This window comes from Hemitrygon akajei, chromosome 31 (assembly GCF_048418815.1).
Source record: "Hemitrygon akajei chromosome 31, sHemAka1.3, whole genome shotgun sequence".
NCBI classification, from domain to species: Eukaryota; Metazoa; Chordata; class Chondrichthyes; order Myliobatiformes; family Dasyatidae; genus Hemitrygon; species Hemitrygon akajei.
In genome coordinates this window covers 8,891,409-8,916,248 of record NC_133154.1, presented here as the reverse complement: position 1 = coordinate 8,916,248, position 24,840 = coordinate 8,891,409, and the positions used below count along the sequence as shown (strand labels likewise).

The 24,840-nt window shown below is 45.1% G+C and overlaps 1 protein-coding gene across 2 annotated transcripts in view; it reads right to left on the bottom strand.

Moving 5' to 3' along the window:
- LOC140719391 (voltage-dependent T-type calcium channel subunit alpha-1I-like) overlaps positions 1-24,840 on the bottom strand; it is a 542,293-nt gene that overhangs the window by 133,194 nt on the left and 384,259 nt on the right. For both annotated transcript variants that reach the window (XM_073034006.1, XM_073034007.1), the window contains exons 15-18: positions 17,692-18,108; positions 9,819-9,919; positions 6,045-6,168; positions 1,626-1,694 (exon numbers count right to left, since the gene is read on the bottom strand). In XM_073034006.1, the coding sequence (XP_072890107.1) occupies positions 1,626-1,694; positions 6,045-6,168; positions 9,819-9,919; positions 17,692-18,108 (711 nt within the window). The remainder of the gene's footprint in view (positions 1-1,625; positions 1,695-6,044; positions 6,169-9,818; positions 9,920-17,691; positions 18,109-24,840) is intronic.

Sequence of the window (24,840 nt, the reverse complement as noted above, 5' to 3'; positions counted from 1 at the left end):
TGGACTCAGTTCTGAACATTATCTGCTTGCTTTAATTGTTTGCATGATTTGTCTTTTTCTCTGCATATTCGGTGTTTGACTGTCTTCCTTTACTTAATTTGTTCTTTTGGGTTTCTTGTTTTGTAGCTGCCTGCAAGGAGATGAATCTCAAGGTTGTATAATATATACATACTTTGATAATAAATGTACTTTGAACTTTGATATACATGTAAATGTTCCGTGAATTTTCAGTTGCTTCAGGTAGTTTGCTCTTAGTTTTCTGTAGCAGGCGTCACGCATCTTGAATCTGGCTATTTTATGGGTTTATCGCTGGGATTTATGTTATTGCTACACTGAATATGAGATGACTTTAATTGCTTCTTCCTTATTTTTTGTTCTCTCAGCTCCATTGTATTTTCCACTCCTGTGACACTTAATAAAACAATCACAAGCAATAAGTTTTATGCCTCATTGTTGACTTCCAAAGAAACGTTGGGTCACAGAAGTACCAGGGTCTAACAATGTTCCATGACAGCACTGAATCCTTCAACTTGCAATGGCTCTTTAACTTGTGCTCAGTGCACGAAAAAGATCTTTTATACTTTAATGGTAAATTAGGTCACTAATATCTTGCTTAATCAACTTGAAGCTAAATGGGGCATTTGTCTTGAAGCCTGCCTCCCATCAGTACTGTCTCTCATCCTTATGCTGAGTGAGTCTGCTCGAGCTCAGGATGAGAAATGCAATCTCGTGGAACCAGCTCGGTGACCGAGGAGGAAGAACAACTGGATTCCAACCGAAGAGTTCCAGTCAAAATGGTGCCGAGCTGCAGTCTCTGTCGATGTCATGGCTCAGACTTAGTTAGTGTTTTAGGTTTGTAGGGATTGGTCTGGGGGACACAGAAATGAGTTAGGCTTTAGGCAGAGTTAAAGGCCATGCCGGAGTCTAGGCCTCCACTCCATGAGGTGGACATATGTCGGAGTGCGTTTCTGTATAGATCACAACAAAATGCTGGAGGAACTCAGCAGGCCAGGCAGCATCTATTGAAAAGAGTAAACAGTCGACTTGTTGGGCCGAGACCCTTCTTCAGTGCCCTGATGAAGGGTCTCGGCCCGAAGGATTGACTGTTTACTCTTTTCCATTGATGCTGCCTGGCCTGCTGAGTTCCTCCAGCATTTTGTTGTGATTTTCATCATACATTCACCTCGTGAAGTGGAGGCCTAGGCTCCGGCATGATCTCTAACTCTCCCTAAAGCCTAACCTGGCCCCTAACTCCTTTCTGTGTCCCTCAGAACCATCTCTACAGACCTAAAACACAAACCAAGTCTGAGCCATGACATCAACAGAGACTGCAGCTCGACGCCGTTTTGGCTGGAACTCTTCAGTTGGAATCCAGTTGTTTTTCCTCCCCGGTCACCGAGCTGGTTCCATGAGGTTGCATTTCTCATCCTGAGCTCGAGCAGCATCAATGACTCAACTGGAACCTGGCCTCACCCAGCATTTGGGTGGTGATGAAATTTCACCACCTCAGAAGGAGGGGGGCCTTCACCATTCAATCTTCCACTACGGTTACGTGTGTTACTAGGGTGGTAGGCTGCCCCAACAGGGCACGTGATTGAATAGACAGGGATTTGGATAGTTCTTACCTTTAGGGTCATCTCTGCAACGAAAATGGCAGTGAAGAAGTGGTTGGAAACACTCAAGAAGATTCGCTCCTGCGAAAAGAGAAGTTCAACTAGCATTGAGGACATTTGGCATACACGATGGGTTAATGGTTACCATTCAATCTGTAATAGGTTCAGATGACCAATACGTCAAACAGAAATCTCCTTACAATAACTGTGCTTAATTTTAACAGTCATTAAACTTCAGAATGTATGTATGTTGAGAGAAAATCACAAACATGAGAAAGTCTGCAGATAACACACACAAAATGCTGCTGGAACGCAGCAGGCCAGGCAGCATCTACAGGAAGTAGTACAGTCGACTGTGTGTGCGTTGCTAGAATTTCCAGCATCTGCAGATTTCCTCGTGTTTGTGTTTTTAAAGCAACACACACAGTACACTGGAGCAGCTCAGGTCAGGCAGCATCTATGGAAAAGAGTAAACAGTCGACATTTCTAACTGAGACCCTTCTTCAGGACTGAGAAGGAAGGGAGAAGAAACCAGAATAAAAAGGTGGGGGAGGGGAAGGAGGATAACCAGAAGCTGATGGGTGAAGCCGGGTGGGTGGGAAAGGTCAAGGAATGGAGAAGAAATAATCCGATTGGAGAGGAGAGTGGACAATAGGAGAAACAGAAGGAGGAGGTGACTCAGGAGGAAATAATAGGCAGATGAGAAGTCAGAGTGGGGAATAAAGGAAGGGGGGATTAGAGAGAAAAGTATGATAAGTGACTAGCTAGTGGTCAGCATAGTGAGATAGGGGGATCAGTTCCTGCCGCTGTCGATAAGAAGTTCGTACATTCTCCCGGTGCATACGAGGGTTTCCTCCAGGTGCTCTGGTTTCCTCCCACATTCCTAAGGCTTATGGGTTAATGTAAGTAAGTTCGGGTATGCTATGTTGACGTCAGAAGCAAGCTCAATTTCAACGTTTAAGAGAAGTTTGGGTAGGTACATTGGTGGGAGGGGTGGTCCAGGCACAGATCGATGGGAGCAGGCAGTTTAAATGGTTCAGTATGGACTAGATGGGCTGAAAGGCCTGCTTCTGAACTGTGCTTTTCTATGACGCTAAGCACGGCGACAGTTGCAAACTGCCCAGTGCAATTCTCGCTGATTTGACGCAAACGATGGATTTCACTGTATGTTTTGATGCACATGTGACAAATAAAGCTAATCTCTCTGTCTGTCTGTCAGTGGGAACAAATCTTTAGGGAAGTGGACAGATCATCAATGGATTAAACCAATTTATCCCAGATGATGTATTCAGCTCCTTGAGCAGTGACATCTGTGCACAACAGGCAGGTGGTGAGAACTCCATCACACTCCTGGCACGCCCCTGCCAGCTGCAAAGGATTTAGGCTGCCTTGAAGTAACGGCCTGAGACTGTTCGTTTCATCCACATAAATGTGGACAGAGAGCTTTGGTATCTCAGACAGTGCAGCACTCTCTCTGCAACCTACTGTTTTTACTTGCTTACTTTTATTGTTTGCACGATTTGTTTCTCTCCCCCTGCACATTGGGTGCTTTGATGGTCTTCTTTTCTTTAATGGGCTCTATTGGGTTTCTTTGTCTCATGGCTGCCTGTAAGGAGATGAATTTCAAGGCTGTCTATAGCATACATACTTTGATAAATGCATTCTGAGCTTTGAATACTGAAAGGCTCGGATTGAGTGGACAGAGAATGTTCCAGTTAGCAGGAGAATCTAGGATTCAAGGGCATAGCCTCAGAATTAAGGGATGTCCCTTTTGAACTGAAATGAGGAATTTTGTCAGCCAGAGGGTAGTGGATCTGTGGAATTCATTGCCACAGATAGCAAGGGAGGTCAAATCATTGGGTATATTTTGGTTTGGGAGGTTAAGGATTACAGGGAAAAGGTGGGATGATGGAGTAGTGGACAAGAAATTCAGCCATGATTGAATGTCAGTTTTAAAGTGTGATCTTGGAAGTGGCAAGAGCCTTGGCATTTTTTTTTTGGTTTGAGGCTTTTCTGTGTTTTTTGATGTCCGCTTGCCATTTTTTAGCCAAGGAGTGGTGAATCTGTGGAATTCTTTGCCGCAGACAGCTGTGGAGGCCAAGTCTTCATGTATATTTAAGACAGAGGTTGCTAGATTCTTGACTGATACAGGGAGAAGGCAGGAGATTGGGGCTGAGAGAGAAAATGGTTCGGCCATGATGAAATGGTGGAGCAGACTTGATGGGCCAAATGGCCTAATTCTGCTTCTGTATCTTATGGTCTTATTTCTGGGTCTTATTGGTGCATCAAGAACTTAGATTACTGAATTTGTGTTTAGATTACGACATTTCTGAGCTGGTCGAGTTCCCTGCTTTTACCCATCTTGGCTAAAGGAAAGCAAAACTAGCTTTCAAATCTGCACCCCAACTCCTGTTTTATCACGGTTTCTGCAATTGGGTTCATTCACAGTCCTCGGTGGTAGAGTGCTGGCCTTTCAACCCAGTGACCTGAGTTCAATTTCCAATCAGGCCACTTGCCTTGCACTACCTCCTTTAGTTTTTGATTCCTCAGCCCTCTGAATCAGGGTTACCAGTCAATCATTTGCCGTTTGTGCGACTCTGTGTATAATTTGTCTGTTGCAACATGTCTTGATAATAACAATGCCCTGTTTTCAGTGACGGCAATGAAGCATCTGATGTAAACACAACAGCTTTCAGTGAGAAGACAAAATGAATCAATGGCATGGTTATATCTTGCCGAACTATTGACAGACAAAAGTGTGGAAAAGAAATGCATGCTTTTAATTAAGTCATGGAGTCATGATCAGGCAGATGGGGCCTCATCAGCCCTGGTTGGCCGCTCATCGAGGAGAAGGAAAACTCTGACCTTGAACCTCCACTGCCTTGGGGCAATACCCACTCATGGGAAGGCTCCAGGAGTAAACCCCGAGGGAAAAATCCAGAGCTGGAGTCCCTAAGCATGAGTTCAACACTGACCGGCAACTCCTGCGATGCAGCTGGTGCCAGACTGTATTGGTCTCTGCCGTTCCTTTGGTTTTATCAGGTGCTTGGAGAGGGGGAGATTGTTATGTGGGCAACAGCTTGCTCTCCGTATCGTACTGGCCAGGCTTGCGTTTTTAGACAGTGAGGACGCAACATCCTGACTAATGGGGGCCTCATAGTCATAAAGTACTATGGCATGGAGATAGGCCCTTTAGCCCTAGGCTGTGCTTACCCGGTCTTCTGCCCGGTCTCACCCACCTGCACCTGGACCACAGCCCTCCATACCCCTCCCCTCCATGCACCTATCCAAACTTCCCTGAAGTGTTATAATTGAACCTGTATTGATCACTTCTGCTGGCAGCCTGTTCCACTCCTCTGTAATAGGGAGAGAAAGAGACTGTCTCAACCTCAGTGTGGAATTTGTATCGTTTAACTCTCTCAGCAGAACTTACTAAATTCTCCACACAGGAGACTGCAGGTGCTGGACTCTGTGCTATATCTCTAAATAAATAAATATAACCAGTCTTTCCATCAATGGGTCTAATTCTTTCTACTGTCTGTCCAAGATAGTTAGCCCTTGAAACTTTCCAAGCATCCATGGAGGGAAAGGAACTATCAACATTCAGTTCAAGAACCTGCATCAGAATCTTTGGATGTTTTGGATATAATGTTAACATCCATCTTCATCCTCTGATAGACATAGAAGTTCCAAAGTAACATTGAGGGTTCTACACTCATGGTTAACTTCAACTGGCCTCAAGGAAAACGTATTATCGTGGCTGAACAATCCCATTACTGTTCCAACATGTCAATCCAAGGCAAAGACAAAAACAAAGCTTTGTGCCAAGATAAAGCCACCCTCAGGGTGGAGGAGCACCACCTACGTCCCATCTGGGTACTCTCCAACCTGATGCCATGAATATCAATTTCTCCCTCTGGTGAACAAATTTCCTCCACTGTCCCTTCATCTATACCCCAGTCTGACCTTTCACTTCTTCTATTCTGCCTATTTCTTACCCATGGGTCCTCTCCTCCTTCACTTTCTCTTATGGTCCACTCTCCTCTCCTATCAGATTCCTGGTTCTGCGGCCCTTGACCTTGCCCACCCACCTGGCTTCACCCATCACCTTCCAGCTGGCTTCCTTCCCCTCCCTTCCGCCTTTTTATTCTGGCATCTTCCCCCTAACTCCTCAGTTCTGAAGAGGGTCTCGGCCCAAAACATCGACTGTTTATTCATTTCCTAAGATGCTGCCTGATCTGCTGAGTTCCTCTCGCATTTTGTGTGTGTGTTTATCTGATTATTATCATGTTGCTGTTTGTGGGCTCTTCCCTACATCACTGTATCGACTACATTTCAAAAGAAACATCTTAGGCTGTCAGGATCTTTGGGGTGACCTGAGCTTATGAAGATGTAGGACTTTTTACAGGCGAAAGTTGAGGGGTGACTCACTGTGCTTCCCTGGTTAATCTCGGGTCTCTCCAGTGCAACCGTGATGCAATTGAGGAAGATGAAAGCTAGGACGATGTAATCGAAGAGCTTGTGGGCGATGATCATTTGACACATCAGGCGGAACCTGGGTGGGAAAGAGAGAGGAGGCAGAAACAGAACAGTCACTGATGATCGTGTAGAAACCCACTATGGTTTAGGTTAAAAAAAGTCAGGCAGCCTCTGCTATAGGAAAGGACAGTTGGTGTTTCACACCGAGACACTTCAGCTGGACTTAGATGGTCCAGATTAATCAGGGCTTTATCCTCTGCCCTCGTTAGAACAGTTTAATCCAAATTGAGAATGGTCTCCCAACAAGGAACTAAGTAACAGAGATAAATGAAAGTCTGTACAAATCTGTAGTAAGTGGAGACTTCAGCAAAGTTCTGAGATATCTGACATGCCAAGGGAACAGGTTCCACAGGCTAGACAGTCCAAACTATGGAGGAAGATCTCAGGATTCCCGGGAATGAAAGGGTTAACGTATGAGGAGTGTTTGATGGCTCTACCTACTGGAGTTTAGAAGGATGGTGGGATGGGGGAATGGAATCTCATTGAAACCTATTGAATATTGAAAGGGCTAGATATAGTGGACGTGGAGAGGATGTTCTTATAGTGTGGGAGTCTAGGACCAGGGGGCACAGCCTTAGAATACAAGGATGTCCCCTTAGAACAGAGATGAAGAAGATTTTCTTAAGCTGGAGGGTAGTGAATCTGTGGAATTCATTGCCACAGACAGCTGTGGAGGCCAAGTCATTGGCATATTTAAAGAGGAAGTTGACAGGTATTTCATTAGTAAGGGTGTCAAATCTTATGGGGAGAAGGCAGGAGGATGGGGTTGGGGGGGATAATAAATCAGCCATGATAGAATGGTGCAGCATACTCAATGGACTGAATGGCCTAATTCTGCTCCTACGTCTTATGGATTTTCAGACAGAGGATGGTAATTTTGTGGAATTTTCCCCTCTGGAGAGTTGGTGATTCTTAGTAGCTGAAAAGAATGAAGGTAGAGGGATCACAGAATGGAAATATGGGATTCTCCCTCTCAATAAATCCATTGGTACTGGAATTAAATTGGAAGTCTCTAAACTCTTTGCGCTGGTTCCTTTCCTGGTATGAATGCTACTGTTATTGGAACCAAAAGTGGCCCCCAGCAGCAAGTGCACAAAGGGTTGGATTGTCTACTCCTGTTCTGAAGCGTCAGTATAAATGAAAAGAAGTTGCACCAAACCCAATCTCATTAAAGTCATTGGTGCTGAGGGAAATCACTGAAAAACCAGTAATGAGCAGCCATTGCCATATCTGCATCATCTTCCTTCTCTAAGAGGTGGACAAGTCATATCTGCTCTACCCGTTGGAGGTTTGGATGAGATAAAGGATCAGGTCCTGATCTCTCTCATTGGAGTGGAATGCTAGCTGCTATTTGTATTTCTACTGTTCTTAAAACATGAATATTGGGAGAGGGCAGAGCAGCTCACTTGAGCTGAAAGGAGAAAGATATACTTTGGGTTGAGTTGTCACCTGGCCGGAACCAATGGAACAGAAAGGGAGTCTGTCCCTCAGTTCAGCAAAGAAAGAGATTCCCAATCTGGAGATCCACGGCACAACAAACTCCTGTGCCTCCTGCTTGATGAGTCATCAGTGTTAGTGATACCAGCATAAACTGGGCTTCAAGGCAATGAGACGAAAGAGACTGCAGATATTGGAATCTGGAGAAGCAAACAAATTGTTGGAGGAACTCAACAGTCTGGAAGCATCGGTGGAGCGAAATGAACAGTCAACATTTCATGTCAAAACCCTTCATTTAGACTGAGAAACAAAGAGGAGAGAGAGTCAGATCTGAAACAGTGGCTGTCCATTTCCCTCCTCACCTACTGAGTTTCTCCGACATTTAGGTGGTGTTTTTTCTTTCCCCAGTGGCAACTTGGCGCATGGCCTTCACCACTGGTTTGTACTTATATTTGTGGAGAGTAAACAGAGTTCATCTGTTAGGTCCATAAAACCTGGAACAAAAAAAAAGCCAAAAATACTGGAGGAACAGTGAGTCAGACGGCATCAGTGGAGGGAAATAGCAATGGAAAACTGGGAAAACAGCTGGGTTTTAAATGACGAAGGGGCCGGAGGAGTGGAGAAAGTAAAGGAATAAATACCTGATAATAACTTGCAGGTAAATCCGTGAAAAGGTTGTCCAACAAAGGGAAGCTAAGTGAAGGATTTGGAAGCTTTGGGGAGGGTGCAGAAGAGATTTACCAGGATGCTGCCTGGATTAGAGAGTATGGATTATGATAACAGGTTGAGCAAGCTTGGGCTTTTCTCTCTGGAGTGAAGGAGAATAAGACGTGACTTCTTAGAAGTATACAGTTGATAGAGATGATAAGAGACTTTGATGCAGTGGATAGCCAGAGGAGGAACTGGTTTATACGAAGGGTATAATTTTAAGCTGATTGGAAAATATAGAGGCTGTGGATGTCAGAGGTGCTTCAAGAGGACCACCACCTTGTCGTGGTTTGGAGGCTTGCATGCCTCAGTGACCCAGAGAGCAATGTTGGCTAGGGTCAGGTCTTTAAGCTTTGGCTGTTGGTAGGGTCAAAGGGTAGAGGCCAGACAAAGAGAGGTCTACTGGTTCTCCAGGTTTGGGGGTTCAGCTCAGGGCTAACAACCCTGACTGGTCAAACAAAATTGTTACACTAACAGCAATGAAGAATCCTTTTACATCTGGGTGTGACAGAATTCCTGCATCTCCACTCAGGTGACTGACAGTAGTGAAAACCGAGAGGAAGCTACTGACTTGATGAAGGAAGCCCTGAACACCGCCAGAGATGGAGGATCTTCATCACTGCCCTAAACACCAGCAGCATAGCAGGCAGTAGATTGGAGTAGAGAGATGTCAGAGGTGAAGTTTTTACACAGAGAGTGGTGGGTGCATGTAATGCCCTGCCTGGGTTGTGGTAGAGGCAGATACATTAAGAAACTCTTTGATTGGCAAATGGATGATAGACAAATGGAGGGCTATGTAGGAAGGGTGGGTTAGATTGATCTTAGAGAGGACCCTGGGCTGAAGGACCCATACTGGGAAAGAGATACTCCTGTCTACTCTATCTGTGCCTCTCATAATCTTATAAACCTCTATCAGATCTCCCCTCAGCCTCCGCCATTTCAGAGGAAACAACCCAGTTTTATCCAGCCTCTCATGAGAGCACCTGCCCTCTAGAAGATCCAGATATGGTGACAGCTGCTCATTATTTAAGACAAATGATCTCCCCTGAACACATGTCCTTTAAGGGTTTTAGCAGTGGCACTCAATTTATACTTGCTCTTCAGTGCAGGAGTGTGACAGTTAGGTCTCTGAGTCCTCACAGTCATACATCTTCGATCCACTCCTCCCCCACACTCTTACACATTCCCTCCAGCCAATGATCCAACAAACTCAGTTTTCCAGTTGAGATTTCTGATTGGCTCTGGTACCAACAGCTTCTTGGAAGGAAAATTCCAGATTTCCAGTCTCCTTTGTGTGAAGAAGTAGGTTTTAACATCTGCTTTGCACTTTGGTGTCTAGTTTTGTTTTGGCTGCTTACTCCAGACTCTTTCCCCCAACCACCTCCTCCCCCAGGCCAGTGGAAATAGATTTGCTCTCCTCACATCTCTTTTAGTTATGACTGCTATGACATGCCAGGCCTGTATGAACAACACGGTGTAAGGAATGAAAAGGTTAAGTGTTCTGCTGATAAACATCCTTACCTATTCTGTGGGGAGAACAGGTAGACCGACCAGTCTGCCCTTGTCTCACACCAGTCTGGCTTGTAAATCTCAATCATCTTCTGAATTCGGAAACAGAGACTCTGAAACAAACATACACACAGGTCAAATCTCACAAAGAGCAATTTTCGATTTGTAAATGCTGGTGTCTAGCCATTGTTTCTCTGAAGAATTGCTGAACCGCCCGGTTGTGGGTCTGATGAGGTGAAGGTCTTCATTTGCTATTGTGTTCAGGAACTGGTGAGTGGTTAAAAAAATCTACAAAGACTTGAGTACCTCACAGGAAGGATAATAGTGTGATACTCACAGTGGCTGCTTCATCAGGTGCTGTACCTCCTGTAGTCGTTGTGGTCTTCTGCAGCTGTAGTCCATCTATTTCAAGTTTCAATGTGCCAGGCATCGAGAGAGGATTCTTGCACACCACTATTGTATTCCGTGGTTATTTGAGTTACTGTCGCTTGAACCAGTCTTGCCATTCTCCTCTGACCTTTCTCATTAACAAAGCTTTTTCACCCACAGAACTGTTGCTTCTGGCCGATTGCTTTTTGCAACATTCTCTGTAAACTCTAGAGACTGTTGTGCATGAAAATTCCAGGAGATCAGCAGTTTCTGAGATACTCAAACCACCCCATCTGGCACCAACAATCATTCAACGGCCAAAGTCAGATCACATTTCTTCCCCATTCTGATGTTTATTCTGAACAACAACTGAACCTCTTGACCATGTCTGCATGCTTTTATTCATTGAGTTGCTGCCACATGATTGGCTGATTAGATATTTGCATTAACGAGCAGGTGTACAGGTGTACCTAATAAAGTGGCCACTGAGTGTACATTTGTTCATCCAAAGAGTCGCCCAAACAGTCCTACTGTTCTTTCCTGAGATGGCACCAGAGACAACTTCTTCGAGCTCATCTGAAAAACAGCTTAAATTCCTCTCTTTAATTACCTTTTCCCCCTTTTTCAAGGTGGCTGAGGTTCTGTCAGACTCCATGATTTTCAGCAGTTCTTACATTGGTGGGATCCCACTTCCAGAATTCGCTGACCGGCTGTTTTCAGTATCTCCAAGAGCTGCTTGGAAGACAATCACCTACAGGGTGTGGCCTTGTGCGGACCTATTGACACGATTTCTCGCCTGGTGTTGGCTACTGAGGCATCGCTGGAGAACAGAATATCACGACAGCTGTCGGAGGCCTCTGCACTCAGACGATCTCTCTCACTCTCTCTCTCACTCTCTCACTCACTCTCTCACTCGACGGTGGTGGTGGTGGGGGGGAGCGCGACATTTGCTGCCATTTCTTGAGTTGGAGAAAAACTCAGAATAAAAATGACACTGTAGACTGTAACATCGTAACAGCTGTTTGTTGGTCTCCCCGTCACTGTGGAAAAGGGGTGACATCTCTTTGTCGTGTGTGTGTGGGGAGGGGGAGAGAGGGGGGAGAGAGGGGGGGGGAGAGAGGGGGGGAGAGAGGGGGAGAGAGGGGGGGAGAGGGGGGGAGAGAGGGGGGAGAGAGGGGGGAGAGAGGGGAGAGAGAGACACTGTGGTGCATCTAATTGTTGGGTGAATCGTTGTGATATAAAAGCAAATATCTTATCAGTCAATCACGTGGCAGCAACTCATTACCTAAAAGCGTGCAGACGTGGTCAAGAGGTTCAGTTGTCCCGACCAAACATCAGAATGGGTAAGAAATGTGATCTGTGTTTTTTTGTTGGACTGCAGCCCATGGTTTTTTTGGGGGCTTTGTTACTACTTGCTTGGTGGGTGGCGGGAATTGATGCCTCCTGCTGGGACAAATGGGGGGGGGAGTGCGGAGGGTTGATGCTTTGCTGCCGCTTGTGCGTGGGGGGCTGTTGGGGTTCTAACACTTTTTCTGTCATTCATTCTTTGGGGTTTCCTTCTATTCCGTGGATGTCTGTGAAGATAAGAATTTTGGGTTGTATACTGTATATTAATTGGGGCCATTGAACATTGATTTCCCAACAATTCTTTCCTTCTTCAAATACTTATCCTTCTGGACACTTCAATAGAATCTAATTTTGATGTTCTATTAGACAATGCATTCAAAACTCAAATCACCTTGACGTGGTAATGATGATTTCACCTTGTGCCAATGCAAGATGAAAACACTTCAGGGTCATAGAGTTATTGATCGCTTCAAGACAGAATCGGCCCATCTCAGGTCTGTGGTCTCTGGTTACCTAATCAGGTTCTGTTTATAAATCACAAATGGTCTTAAACATCTGATTTTTGGGTGCCTGTCGTGCCAACACATCACAGCAAATTCCTAATATATGTAAATGTATATTCAGTGACCACTTTGTTGGGTACATCTGTATGTCTGCCCATTAGAATCAGAATCAGACTTAATATCACTGGCGTATGTGGTGATATAAAAGCAAATACCTTATCAGCCAATCATGTGGCAGCAACTCATTGCCTAAAAGCAGATGGTCAGGAGGTTCAGTTGTTGTCCAGACCAAACATCGGAATGGGGAAAAAGTGTGATCTGACTGTGGAATGATTGTTGGTGCCATTTGGGGTGGTTTGAGTATTTCAGAAACTGCTGCAATTATCACAAACACTGTCTGGAATTTATAGAGAATGGTGCAAAAAAACTAAAGAAAATCCAGTGAGGGGCAGTTCTGTGGGTGAAAATGCCTTGTTAATGAGACAGATCGGAGGAGATTCGCCAGACTGGTTCAAGCTGACAGGTAGATGACAGTAACTCAACCATGCGTCACAACTGTGATGTGCAGAGGAGCATCTCTGAATGCACAGCACAACAAATGTTGAAGTGGATGGGCTGTACTTTCTAAGAAGGTTGGCGTCATTCAATGTCTGTAGTGAGATGCTGAAGATGTTCTATAGGTCAGTTGTGGAGAGCGCCCTCTTCTTTGTGGTGGCGTGTTGGGGAGGAAGCATTAAGAAGAGGGACGCCTCACGTCTTAATAAGCTGGTAAGGAAGGCGGGCTCTGTCGTGGGCAAAGTACTGGAGAGTTTAACATCGGTAGCTGAGCGAAGGGCGCTGAGTAGGCTACAGTCAATTATGGAGAACTCTGAACATCCTCTACATAGCACCATCCAGAGACAGAGAAGCAGTTTCAGCGACAGGTTACTATCGATGCAATGCTCCTCAGACAGGATGAAGAGGTCAATACTCCCCAATGCAATTAGGCTTTACAATTCTACCGCCAGGACTTAAGAACTTTTTAAAAGCTATTATTAATGCTTTTTGAGATAGTGATTTAGATGCATATCATATTTTTTACTGAGTTAAGTATTGTATGTTATTAGTTTTGCTACAACAAGTGTATGGGACATTGGAAAAAAAGTTGAATTTCCCCATGGGGATGAATAAAGTATCTATCTATCTATCTATCTACAACAGCAGAAGACAATGGACCTTCACTCAGCTGCCCCTTTATTCCGTACCTAATAAAGTGGCCCCCGAGTGTAAATGCTGAATAATGTTGACCGTTGAATCTTGGACATCGATTATATTGGCTGCTTTATTGGCTTGCTGTAATTCCTACTTCAGTGATGCTCCACATCGGAAGTCCCAGGTTAATGCGTTTCACTCCCACTGCCTTGCCTCGAGGTATCATTCGGATCCAAGGCTTTTACTGTACTTGCACCTTGCAAATGATCAAAGAGCCCCGCCTGATTAACTGATCCGCGGGGCTGCAGTCTCTCGAGTGGGGTCTGTATCAGTACAAGCTGCTGCTACTCTGATCAATTTGGAAGTCTATTTGCTATCTAGACAGGTGCTTATTAGAAAGAACCATTTCCCTTTGAAACTCATCAACCTTCATTAACATTATATTTATAAATTCATACAGTTGGTTTAAGCAAAATGTTCTCAAGGTATTTTTAGATTGCTTCCCAATAGATTTATTTAGTTTTTGAGCATATGTTACAAGGTTAAGTATTTAGCAAGTCACCTGAGACTATGTCAGAGAGACAACAGCACCAGAATAGCTCTTAATTCCAGCTAACTGATTAATCTGTCAATGACCAATATATAGACGCAAATGATTTACTCCTAGAATAACACATGTAATATATTTTTAATCCATTAATGGAATTTTCTCAGAAGCGAACAGCTTGCTGGATTACCATTTAGGATGACCAATAAGATTCAATCATCTTGGAGGGGTATGGAATCACATATAAACCAGACTGGATAAGAGCAACACATACACAAATAGGATCCAATGCTTTCCCTGAAGAAGGTGGCAGAGTTTGTCATCGAAACTTTGGTTATAAATGATACCTGTACCTGACTAGAAGCCTGAGAAGAGTTAACACATACACACTTTCCTCTTCCTTCCATTCCCCACTCTGACTCCCCTCTTACCTCTCCTCTTCTCCTCATCTGCCCCCCTCCTCCTTCCCTTTCTCCCATGGTCCACTCTCGTCTCCAGCACATCGCCTTTTCCACCAATCACCTCCCACCTTCTTACTTCATCCTCCCCTCCACACACCTGGCTTCACCTATCATCTTCTACCTTGCACAGCCTCCCCTCTCCCTACTTTATTATTCTGGCTTCTTCCCCCCTTCCTTTCCAGTCCTGATTGAATGTCGACAGCTGAGTTCCTCCAGTGAGTGGGGGGGGGGGGGGGTGTGTGTGAGTGTAGAGTGAGTGTGGTGAGTGTGGTGAGTGAGTGTGTGTGTGTGTGTGTGTTTTGTTCAGGATTTCCTGCACCTGCAGAATCTCTGGTGTCCTGGACAACAGTTTAATCCCTCCAAAAATATATAACTGAACCAAATGCATTTTTAAATGGCTGTCTGACCACTATTACTGAAACTAGCTCTTTATCTCAGGAATATACTGACTTCCATTTCAGATTTAATCATATTTTCAGATCAATAGTAGAGACCTTTGGTCTGCTGTTACTGTAATGTCATATTTGTGGCACTGTCAATGTATTTTAATGGTGTTATTCGTTATGTACTGGACAGAAGCATCACAGACCTCTTCAGAATTGCACTTCACTGAATATAGCAAATACTTAATTATAGGATATCTTGTTTAGATAAGAAAATGTAGGCATCACAATAATATAAGCACCCAACTAGTGCTACACTATTACAGCTCAGGGAGTTAGATTTCAGAGTTAACCTCTGTAAGAAGCCTCTGTACATCCTTCCCGTGGTTTGCTCCGCGTGCTCCGGTCTCCTCCCACAGTCTAAAGACATACCGGTCATTGTAAATTGTCCTGTGATTAGGCTAGGGTTAAATCGAGGGTTGCTGGGAGGCGCGTGGCTCTAAGGGCCAATAGGGTTTATCCTGTATCGTCCGCAAGGAGCTTGTGTGTTCTCCCCGTGACCACGTGAGTTTCCTCCGGGCGCTCTGGTTTCCTCCCACAGTCCAAAGACGTAGCGAGTAGGTTAAGTGGTCATTGTAAGTTGTCCTGTGATTAGGCTAGGGTTAAATCGGGGGTTGCCGGGCAGCACGGCTCGAAGGGCCGGGTGGGCTTATTCTGAGCTGTATCTAAATAAAGCTGTCCTGCGATTCGGTCAGGGTTAAATCGAGTTGTCTGGGGTTGCTGGGCCTCTTCCGCGCCTTATCCCGAAATAAATAAAATAAATAAAAGCCAATCAGATGACCTGTAATATTATTAACACCTGTAGGGTGTGCTGTGATAACAGTTTTCAATAACATCGTGCTCACATCCTGTAACATTATTGTGCTGCAGGTTCTCAGGCCACTGAGTCAATGCCTTGAGCTAAGGACTCACATAGAACACTCGGCAGGATATCAGAATATCAGACAGGTATTTAACAACTTGTTACCAGGCTTTTATTCAGATGTCCTTAATTAAATTTCCTCAGTTGCTGTGGTGAGATTTGAGTTCTAATCCAGATCAGTCACAGAGACCACTGAATGCCTGCCTGAATGTGGGAACTGTTCATGCGCTACAGTAAAGCCGGATAAAGGATGAAATGCTGAGGCTTCATCAGGCATGGGTTAGAGCACACTTAAAGCCAGCCCCCTTCCCCTCCACCCACCTTTTTCGTTCTGGCATCTTCCCCCTTCCTTTCCAGCCCTGAAGAAGGGTCTCGGCCCTAAACGCAACCGTCTATTCATTTCCACAGATGCTGCCTGCCCAGCTGAGCTCCTCCAGCATTTTGTGTCTGTTGCTTTGGAGTACTGCGAACAGTTTTGGGCCCCTTATCAGAGAAAGGATGCGCTGGCATTGGAGAGGGTCCGGAGGAGGCTCTCGAGAATGATCCCGGGAATGAAAAGGAGTGTTTGATGGCTCTGAACCTCTCCTCACTGGAGTTTAGAAGAATGGAGGGGGGGGGGGGGGGCGGTGTGGATCTCATTGAAACCTATTGAATATTGAAAGGACTAGACATTGGGGTCATGGAAAGGTTCTTTGCTATAGTGGGGGACATTAGGACTAGAGGGCAAAGCTTGGGACTACAAGGGCATCGTCTTAGAACTGAGATGAGGAGGAATTTCTTTAGCCAGAGGGTGATGAATCTGCGGAATTCATTTCCACAAATGGCTGTAGAGGCCAAGTCATTGGGTGTATTTAAAGCGGAAGTTGATTGATTCTTGATTGGTGAGGGCACCACAGGTTACAGGGAGAAGTCAGGAGAATGGTGCTGAGGGGAATAATGAATCAGACATGATGGAATGGCAGAGCAGACTCGATGGGCCAAATGGCCTAATTTTGCTCTTATATCTTAGTCTTATGATATGCAACCCAGGCATTGAGAAATACAAGGGAAAAAGATTCCAAGTTTCACACATTACTCATGACCAAAGTAAGAAAGATGAGAAGTGACTTGATAGAGGTGTACAAGATGAATAGAGGCAAATATCGAGTAGATAGCTAGAGACTTCGTCCCAGGATGGAAATGGCTAATTCCAGGGGGGGGGAGGGCATAATTTTAAGGTGATAGGAAGGAAATGGGGGGAGGTATAGGGTGGATGTCAGAGGTAGGTTCTTTACACAGAGAGTACTAGGTACGTGAAGCACCCTGCCAGGTGTGGTGGTAGATGTAGATATATTAGAAGCATTTGCAACCTCTTAGATAGGCACATGGATGACAGGACAATGGAGAGCTATCCTGGAGTAGATTAAAAGGTCAGCGAAACATTGCGGAAACTCCACCATGGACGGTCTCAAGCCCGGCTGTGAAAGGGGGAGGGTTGGGCCTGGGGCTCAGAAACCCAGAACTACAGAAATTCCAACAGAAGCTCCAAAACCCTCATTCCCGGAAGAGGAAGGATCTTGGCCTACAAGATGTGTGACGCCTTAGAACCATAGAACCATAGGACATTACAGCACAGAAACAGGCCTTTTGGCCCTTCTTGGCTGTGCCGAACCATTTTTCTGCCTAGTCACACTGACCTGCACCTGGCCCACATCCCTCCACACACCTCTCACCCATGTACCTGTCCAAGTTTTTCTTAAATGTCAAAAGTGAGCCCACATTTACCACTTCATCTGGCAGCTCATTCCACACTCCCACCACTCTCTGTGTGAAGAAGCCCCCCCCCCCCCCGCCCAAATGTTCCCTTTAAACTTTTCCTCCTTCACCCTTAACCCATGACCTCTGGTTTTCCTCTCGCCTGTGGAGAAAGCAGGGGCCACGGAGCTGATCGATGTTCGGCTCAGGATAGAGGACTATGGTGAGCTGCTCCAGGCAGCCTATGCCACCGTAGTGGTAATGGGCTTAAGAAGAAGATAACATTGTGGCCACACTGTGCTCTAGTATTCTACGTTAAACTTCTAAAAACTGCCTTTAACGGTTTAGTCAAAGTCAGCTCTAGAAAGGGTTTCAGCGGATGAGCCAGGCCAACTTTTTTCTCGACACCAAACACTGAGAGAACTTACATAGTCGATCTCCTCATCGTAAACGCTCCTCTCCTTCCTGTTGTTCACCTTGGGGAAGATCTCCTTCACAACATGGGGGCCTTTTCCGTTGGAGCCTCGGTGGTCGACGGTGACAGTGGCCAGGCTGTTCTTCCTCGCCGAGGCCTGCACGATGGGCACCTGCAGTAGTTCAGGCAGGTCGCTGGAACCCTTGGTGTCCAGGGAGAGGGCCCGGCGATGCACCAGGCTCGAGCCATTGACCGTCTCGGCCCGGAGGTCGTCGGGGTCGCCAGAGGAGGTCTTACGGCCCTCGGAGGAGAGCAGCGACTCGTGCTCGCCGGAATGGAGGGTCCGCTTCAGGCTTGAGGCGCGGCCCACGCTGTTCCAGCTGGCCCTCCGACTGCTCCACGGGAGGTAGTGTGAGCTCCGCAGGCTTGGCTGGGAAAAGAACACAGCGTTCAGTGGCTGGTACAGGAAGAGGGAAAGGATGATGCACCTCAGACCCATAACACCAGTGCATTCACACCCGCTAAAACCTGGAGAAGTACCGTTGACAGGAAGGTTACACCAGTGGGTTCAGATATAGAGGCTGTCAGAGGGGCAGTACGGAGGGAGTGCCTCACCGTCAGAGGGACGGTACTGAGGGAGTGTCTCACCATCAGAGGGACAGTACTGAGGGAGTGTCTCACTGTCAGAGGGACAGTACTGAGGGAGTGTCTCACTGTCAGAGGGGCAGTACTGAGGGAGTGTCACACTGTCAGACGGACAGTACTGAGGGAATGTCACACTGTCAGAGGGACAGTACTGAGGGAGTGCCTCACTGTCAGCGGGACAGTACTGAGGGAGTGCCTCACTGTCAGAGGGACAGTACTGAGGGATTGTCTCACTGTCAGAGGGACAGTACTGAGGGAGTGTCACACCGTCAGAGGGACAGTACTGAGGGAGTGTCTCACTGTCAGACGGACAGTACTGAGGGAGTGTCACACCGTCAGAGGGTCAGTACTGAGGGAGTGTCTCACTGTCAGACGGACAGTACTGAGGGAGTGTCTCACTGTCAGAGGGACAATACAGAGGATGTGCTGCAATACTGGAGGTTCGGTCTCCCTTGTGACCCATTAAACTAAGGTCACGTTTCTACAAGCAAGACTGAGCATCTGGTCATGTTAGCACGACTGTTTGTGGGAGCTCGTTGTGTTGAACTTGGCTGCTACTTTTCCCAGAACACAGAAGTGTCCAAGCTTCAGGCAGTATTTCATAGACAGTGAAGAGCTTTGAAAAATCTGAAAGATGAGTGTTACTTAGAAAATCAAGTCTTTAACTTAGAGAATTATAGTTGTAGATTTGCACAGCACAGAACTAACCCTCTGGGCACTGAGTCTGTGCTGATCTTAAAGTATCATTTCACACTAATGTCACTATAATCCCGTTTTTTTTTCTTCCCTGATTTCCATCAACATCCCACATAAAGTTATAGAGTACTACATCACAGAAACAGGCCATTCAGCCTATCTCGTCTGTGCCAAACTATTATTCTGTCTCGTGTTATTACCTGCACCTCGATCATAGCCCTTTATACCTCGTTCTTACCACGTACTTATCCAAACTTCTCTTAAAAGTTGAAATCGAACCCACAACCACCAATTCTGGATTCCATATCCCTGGACACTCCTCTAGGGGCAATTTACAGTAGGCAATTAGCCTACCAATTCCTGCTAATTCCCCTGGAATAATTCCCATGGAGTTCTGCCCCTTGTTATAATCCATCTGTATGAGCAAAGGTAGACTGTATGCTCATGGTCTTCTGCTGCTGTAGCCCATCTACTTCAAAGTTTGATGTGTGGTATGCTCAGAGATGCTTTTCTGCACATCACTGTTGTAACGTGTGGTTATTTGTGTTAGGGTCGCCTTCCTGTCAGCTTGAACCAGTCTGGCTATTCTCCTCTGACCTCTCTCATTAATGAGGCATTTTTGCCCTCAGAAATGATGCTCACTGGATGTCTTCTGTTTTGGCACCGCTCTCTGCAAACTCGGGACAGTTGTGCGTGAAAATTCAAGGAGATCAATGGTTTCCGAGATACTCAGACCACCCCATCTGGCACCAACAATCATTGCACGGTCAGAGTCACTTAGACCACATTTCTTCCCCATTCTGAAGTTTGGTCTGAACAGCAACTGAGCCTCTTGACCATGTCTGCATGTTTTTGTGCATTGAGTTTTAGCCAATTGATTGGCTGATTAGATACAGCATTAACAAGAAAGTGGACTAGTGTAACTAATAAAGTAGCTGCTATGTGTATGTAATCTTCCCTGCCTGTGGAACGCTGTAGGTTAAGATCAGGAGAAGGTTTGGCGGTTACTGTCTTCAGTCTTTAATTTGGTTTCCCCGGTTGTGGAATGTTGAATCTACACTATTCCATTCCCACTTGGTTGAAGTGCCTTCAGACGTCCTCATAATGTCAAGTTCCCTCTTTCTTTCACTTCTTGTTCGTGTAAGTGACACATGCTGAACAGAATCCCACTGTCCAACAGCTCAAGTATTACTCCTTCCATCAGCCACAATGGGAGGGGTGACCTCTCTCCCTTTTCCAACATGGGGAGTGGGGTGGTCCATGAGCTAAGCTGTAGACACCTTGTTGGCGCCAAGGAGCCTAAAATGGGCAACACATCAGTTTCCAAACACACAGGGTGTTCATTACATTTGTTAGGGAATGGTTCTTGATTGGTAAGGTGAGGAGGGGGGTTAATAGTTATTGAGAGAAGGTGGGAGAAAGGGGCCAAAAATAAAATTAGCCATGATTCATTGTAGATTTGATGGGCCGAATGGCCTAATTCTGCTCCTATATCTTATGGTCTTATGGTTAAATCTGAATCTGGCTCTGAAGGGCATAATTCTGCTCCTACATGGTCAGAATTTCAACTAAACTCTCAGCTGGCAGATTGGGAGATGGCTCACAGTTGAGCTGAGAATTTAGTTGAAATTTTATGCTCTCATCCCACATTCCAAATGCATTAAATTGGGTTAATAGAGGGTTTAAGCTGCACATGAGTACGTTGACTCTAAGTACCATCGAAAATAAGCATTCATCGAGGTAAGTACTCTTAACTGTTAAGTACCCAGAGTGATAAATTCTCACAGTATTTAAGAATGATAAATGGCAATAATTTGTTTAACTCGCCCATGCAACGCCCCCAACCCCAAACTCATTATAAACAGAAATCTCACTAATCGAATCATCCGCTGTAAAATGTGTGGAGCCAGACTGTGGCATCTTTGGAAGCACTTGTATATATGCATGATTGATGTCATTATTTGTGGCTTTTACAACGTGAGAAGTAGGAGCTGGAATAGGTCCTTCTGCCTCCTGAGCTTGCTTTGCCGTTTGGTGAGGTTGTGGTTAATCTCTGCTGGGCTTCACCATCATTTTCCTATCTGTTCTTAGAAAGCCTTGAATTCCCATGTCTCATAGAGCCAGAAAAAAACAAATTTGCTTAATGGAGCTGCTCCCATTGGTCTGCATTGGCTAATATCCCTCTAAAGCTTTCCTACCTGTCCAAACACTGTAATTGTAGTCACCTCTATCACTTCCTATTGTGGTTCATTCCATACACCATCACTCTTTGTGTGGGAAAATTTGCACCTCAGTGCCCTCTCTCCTCTCTTGCTTGAAACCCATATTTAAAGGCTTTTAAACTTTAAACTTTCCTGTGCTGTCTCAGGAAAGCAGTGACCATTATCAAGGACCACAACACCGGGTTCAGCAACACTTACTACCCCTCAGCCATCAGGCTCTTGAACCAGAGGGGATAACTTCACTCAACTTTACTCGCCCCCATCACTGAACTGTTTACAAAGAAATCAGGGCAGTGCCTCAGCTTCCTTAGGAGCTTGCAGAGATTTGGCATGACATCTTAAACTTTGACAAACTTCAATTGATGTGTAGTGGAGAGTATGTTGACTGGCTGCATCACAGCCTCGTAAGGAAACACCAATGCCCTTGAATGGACAATCCTACAAAAAGTAGTGGATACAGCCCAGTCCATCACGGGTGAAGCCCTCCCCACCACTGAGCAGATCTACTTGGAGCGCTGGCGTAGGAAAGCGGCAACCATCATCAGGGGCCCCCGCCACCCAGAATGTGCTCTCTTCTCACTGCTACCATCAGGAAGAAGGTACAGAAGCCTCAGGACTCACATATCACCAGATTCAGGAACAGCTATTACCCGTCAGCCATCAGGCTCTTGAACCAGAGGGGATAACCTCACTCAATTTCACTTGCCCCGTCACTGAAATGTCCCACTACACACAGAGTCACTTTCAAGGACCCCTCATCTCATACTCCCAATATTTATTGCTTATTTGTTATTATAATTATTTATTTCTTTTTGTATTTACACAGTGGGTTTCTTTTGATCTCTGGCTGTTTGACCACCCTGTTGGGCACAGTCTTTCATTGTTTCTATTGCGTTTCTTGTATTTACTGTGAATGCCTGCAAGTAAATGAATCTCAGGGACTTGTACAGTGACGTATATGCGCTTTGATAATAAATTCCCTTTAGACTTTTGAACTTTGAACTTTAAACCCTTTAAACTCTGTGACCTGAGGTAAAAGATTCTGGCTATTCACCTTGAATATGTTCTTTGTAATACTGAATGTCTGCAAGAAAGTGAATCTCAGGGTTGTATATGGTGACATATACTTATTTTGAGAATAAATTTACTTTGAAATTTGAACTTTGTTCAGTGCCACTTTCATAGATTTTACTCAAATAGATAATTCCACTAATTTTACTACAAGAATAAGTTCCTCCTTATTTCATTCTTCAACGGGCAACTCCTAGAGGCTCTGCTCTCTACTTCTACATTCTCCCACTTAGGGAAATACTCTCTGAACATCTATCCTGTGTACATCACCTGGGGTGAAACAGGTAGACAGCAGTGAAAAAGGTGTATGGAGAGGTTGCCTTCATGGGTCAACGCAATGTGTACAAGAGATGGGACATCATGTTCTGACAGTACAACTAGATGGTAGGTGTGCAGTTAGGATGGAATCAAGGTGTAAAGGGAGCAGAATAGACCCTCAAGGATGTTGCCAGCTTGAGTTGTAAGGAGGAGATTGGATTGGCTGGAACTCTCTCCCCTGGAGGGTAGGAGGCTGATGTGTGACCTGAGCAGTGTGTATAAGGTGGATCGTCACAGGTTTATTTCCTGAACAGCAGAATCTAAAGCTAGAGGGCATAGGGTTAAGTTGTGACTGGAAAGATTTAAAGAGGACAGGCTTATAAAATCATGAGGGACATGGAAAGGGTGGATTGTCACAGATTTTTCCCCAGGGTAACAGAGTCTGAAACCAGAGGGTATGGGGTTTAAGTTGAGAGGGGAAAGATTTAAGGTGGACATGCTGAAGAAGAAGATTTTTCACTCTGAGGGTGGAGCGAGTGCAGAACGAGCTGCCCATGGAAGTGGTAGATGTGGGTTTAATTGTAACATTTAAGAGAAGTTTGAATAGGCGCATGAATAAGAGAGGTGTGGAGGGATATGGTCTGAGTGCAGATAGGTGGAACTAGATGGAAGACCAGGTTGATAAACCTGATTCTCAGTCTGAGGTTGGCATGGACTAGATGGGCCACAAGGCCTACTTCCATGCTGTAGTACTCTTTGAATCTATGCTTCACCCAGCAGGTTGCTAGTTGCTTTGAACAGCAGCATCTAAGTTCTCTCGTGTCTCCACGCATTTTCTAAGTCCAAAAGAATGAGAGGCAAACTCAGTGAAACATACACAATTTTTACAGGGCTCATCGGGTAAAATGCAGGGAGAACATTCTTCCTGTGGAACAGCAGAGAACTAGTTTCCATTGTCTCAAAGAAACAGAAGGGTAACCACTTGGGACTGGGATGTGCAGAAAACATCCACAGTCAGAGGATTCTCCACCTGAGAAGGTCCTGTGGGCTCAGTCACTGACTTCGCTCAAGGTAGAGATCAATAGCTTTCTTAAGCAAAAAAACTTGAACAGTTAGGCAGCATCTGTGGTAAAAGAATGTGGAAGAAATTTCAAATATAGGAATAAAAGTGCTGTGTGTTGCTAAAGCTTTGTGATCTTGTGGACATCATGCGTATTCACAATAAAGTTGCAAGTCTACATAACAAAGATCATTTTGCTGACCATTAATATTCCTTCAAGCGAGATCACTGCTGCACAAATAGGTAATGGTGGACTGATAAGCCACAAGTCATGAGAAAAACATTAATGAACTCTTTGTCTTGCTAATGGGGGCAGGGGGCTAGTTTCACTCACTTGTCTGCTACTAGATATAAACACAAACTGATTTCCCTGTAACTCAGAGTTCCACCCAGGTGGACTCTCCATGATATCCTGCCAAAATAAAAGATTCCCCACTGGAAGTCTGGTATTGAGCTTTATTTTAAAATCTCCCTGAAAAAGAAACAATGTTTCATGCCTGTTAAACTTCTTCGGGAAAAGGAAAGGGAGAGATGTGAGAAGGTTTTATGTATAAGGGAAAGGACGTGCAGAACAAACAGAGTATCGTGACAGAAACCTAATACAACAGATAATGTTCAGTTATCTGCAATGGTACTAATTCTCCAGGTCACTGTTACAAAGACCTTCTCTGGACTAGTAGTTATGAAACTGAAGTAAACTTTTTGAGCAAGTTCCTGGGGGATCATGAAGCAAAAAAATTGTAAATGCTGGAATAGGAAAGTAAAATGCTTCAAGTACAATAGCAGATAAGGCAGTATCTACAGAGAAATGGAGTCCCTCCAAGCAGATAGCAGTGTGGAGCCAGTTGTCGCTACACTTGCATTCCAACTTTAGTGTACAAGATAGAAATGAATGCCACAGTTGCACAATACTTTAGAGAGGCTGCAGGGGAGGTTTATCAGGATGCTGCCTGGATTAGAGAGCATGTCTTATGAGAAAAGGTTGAACAAGCTGGGGTTTTTCTCTTTGAAGTGAAGGAGGATGAGAGGTGACTTGATAGAGGTGTATAAAATGATGAGGCATTAATCGAGTGGACAGCCAGAGACTTTTTCCCAGGGCAGAAATGACTAATAAAAGGAGGCATAAGTCTTGGGAGGAGGATGTCAGAGGCAGAGTTTTAAAACACAGAGTGGTAACTACGTGGGATGCCTATCGGGGTAGTGGTAATGG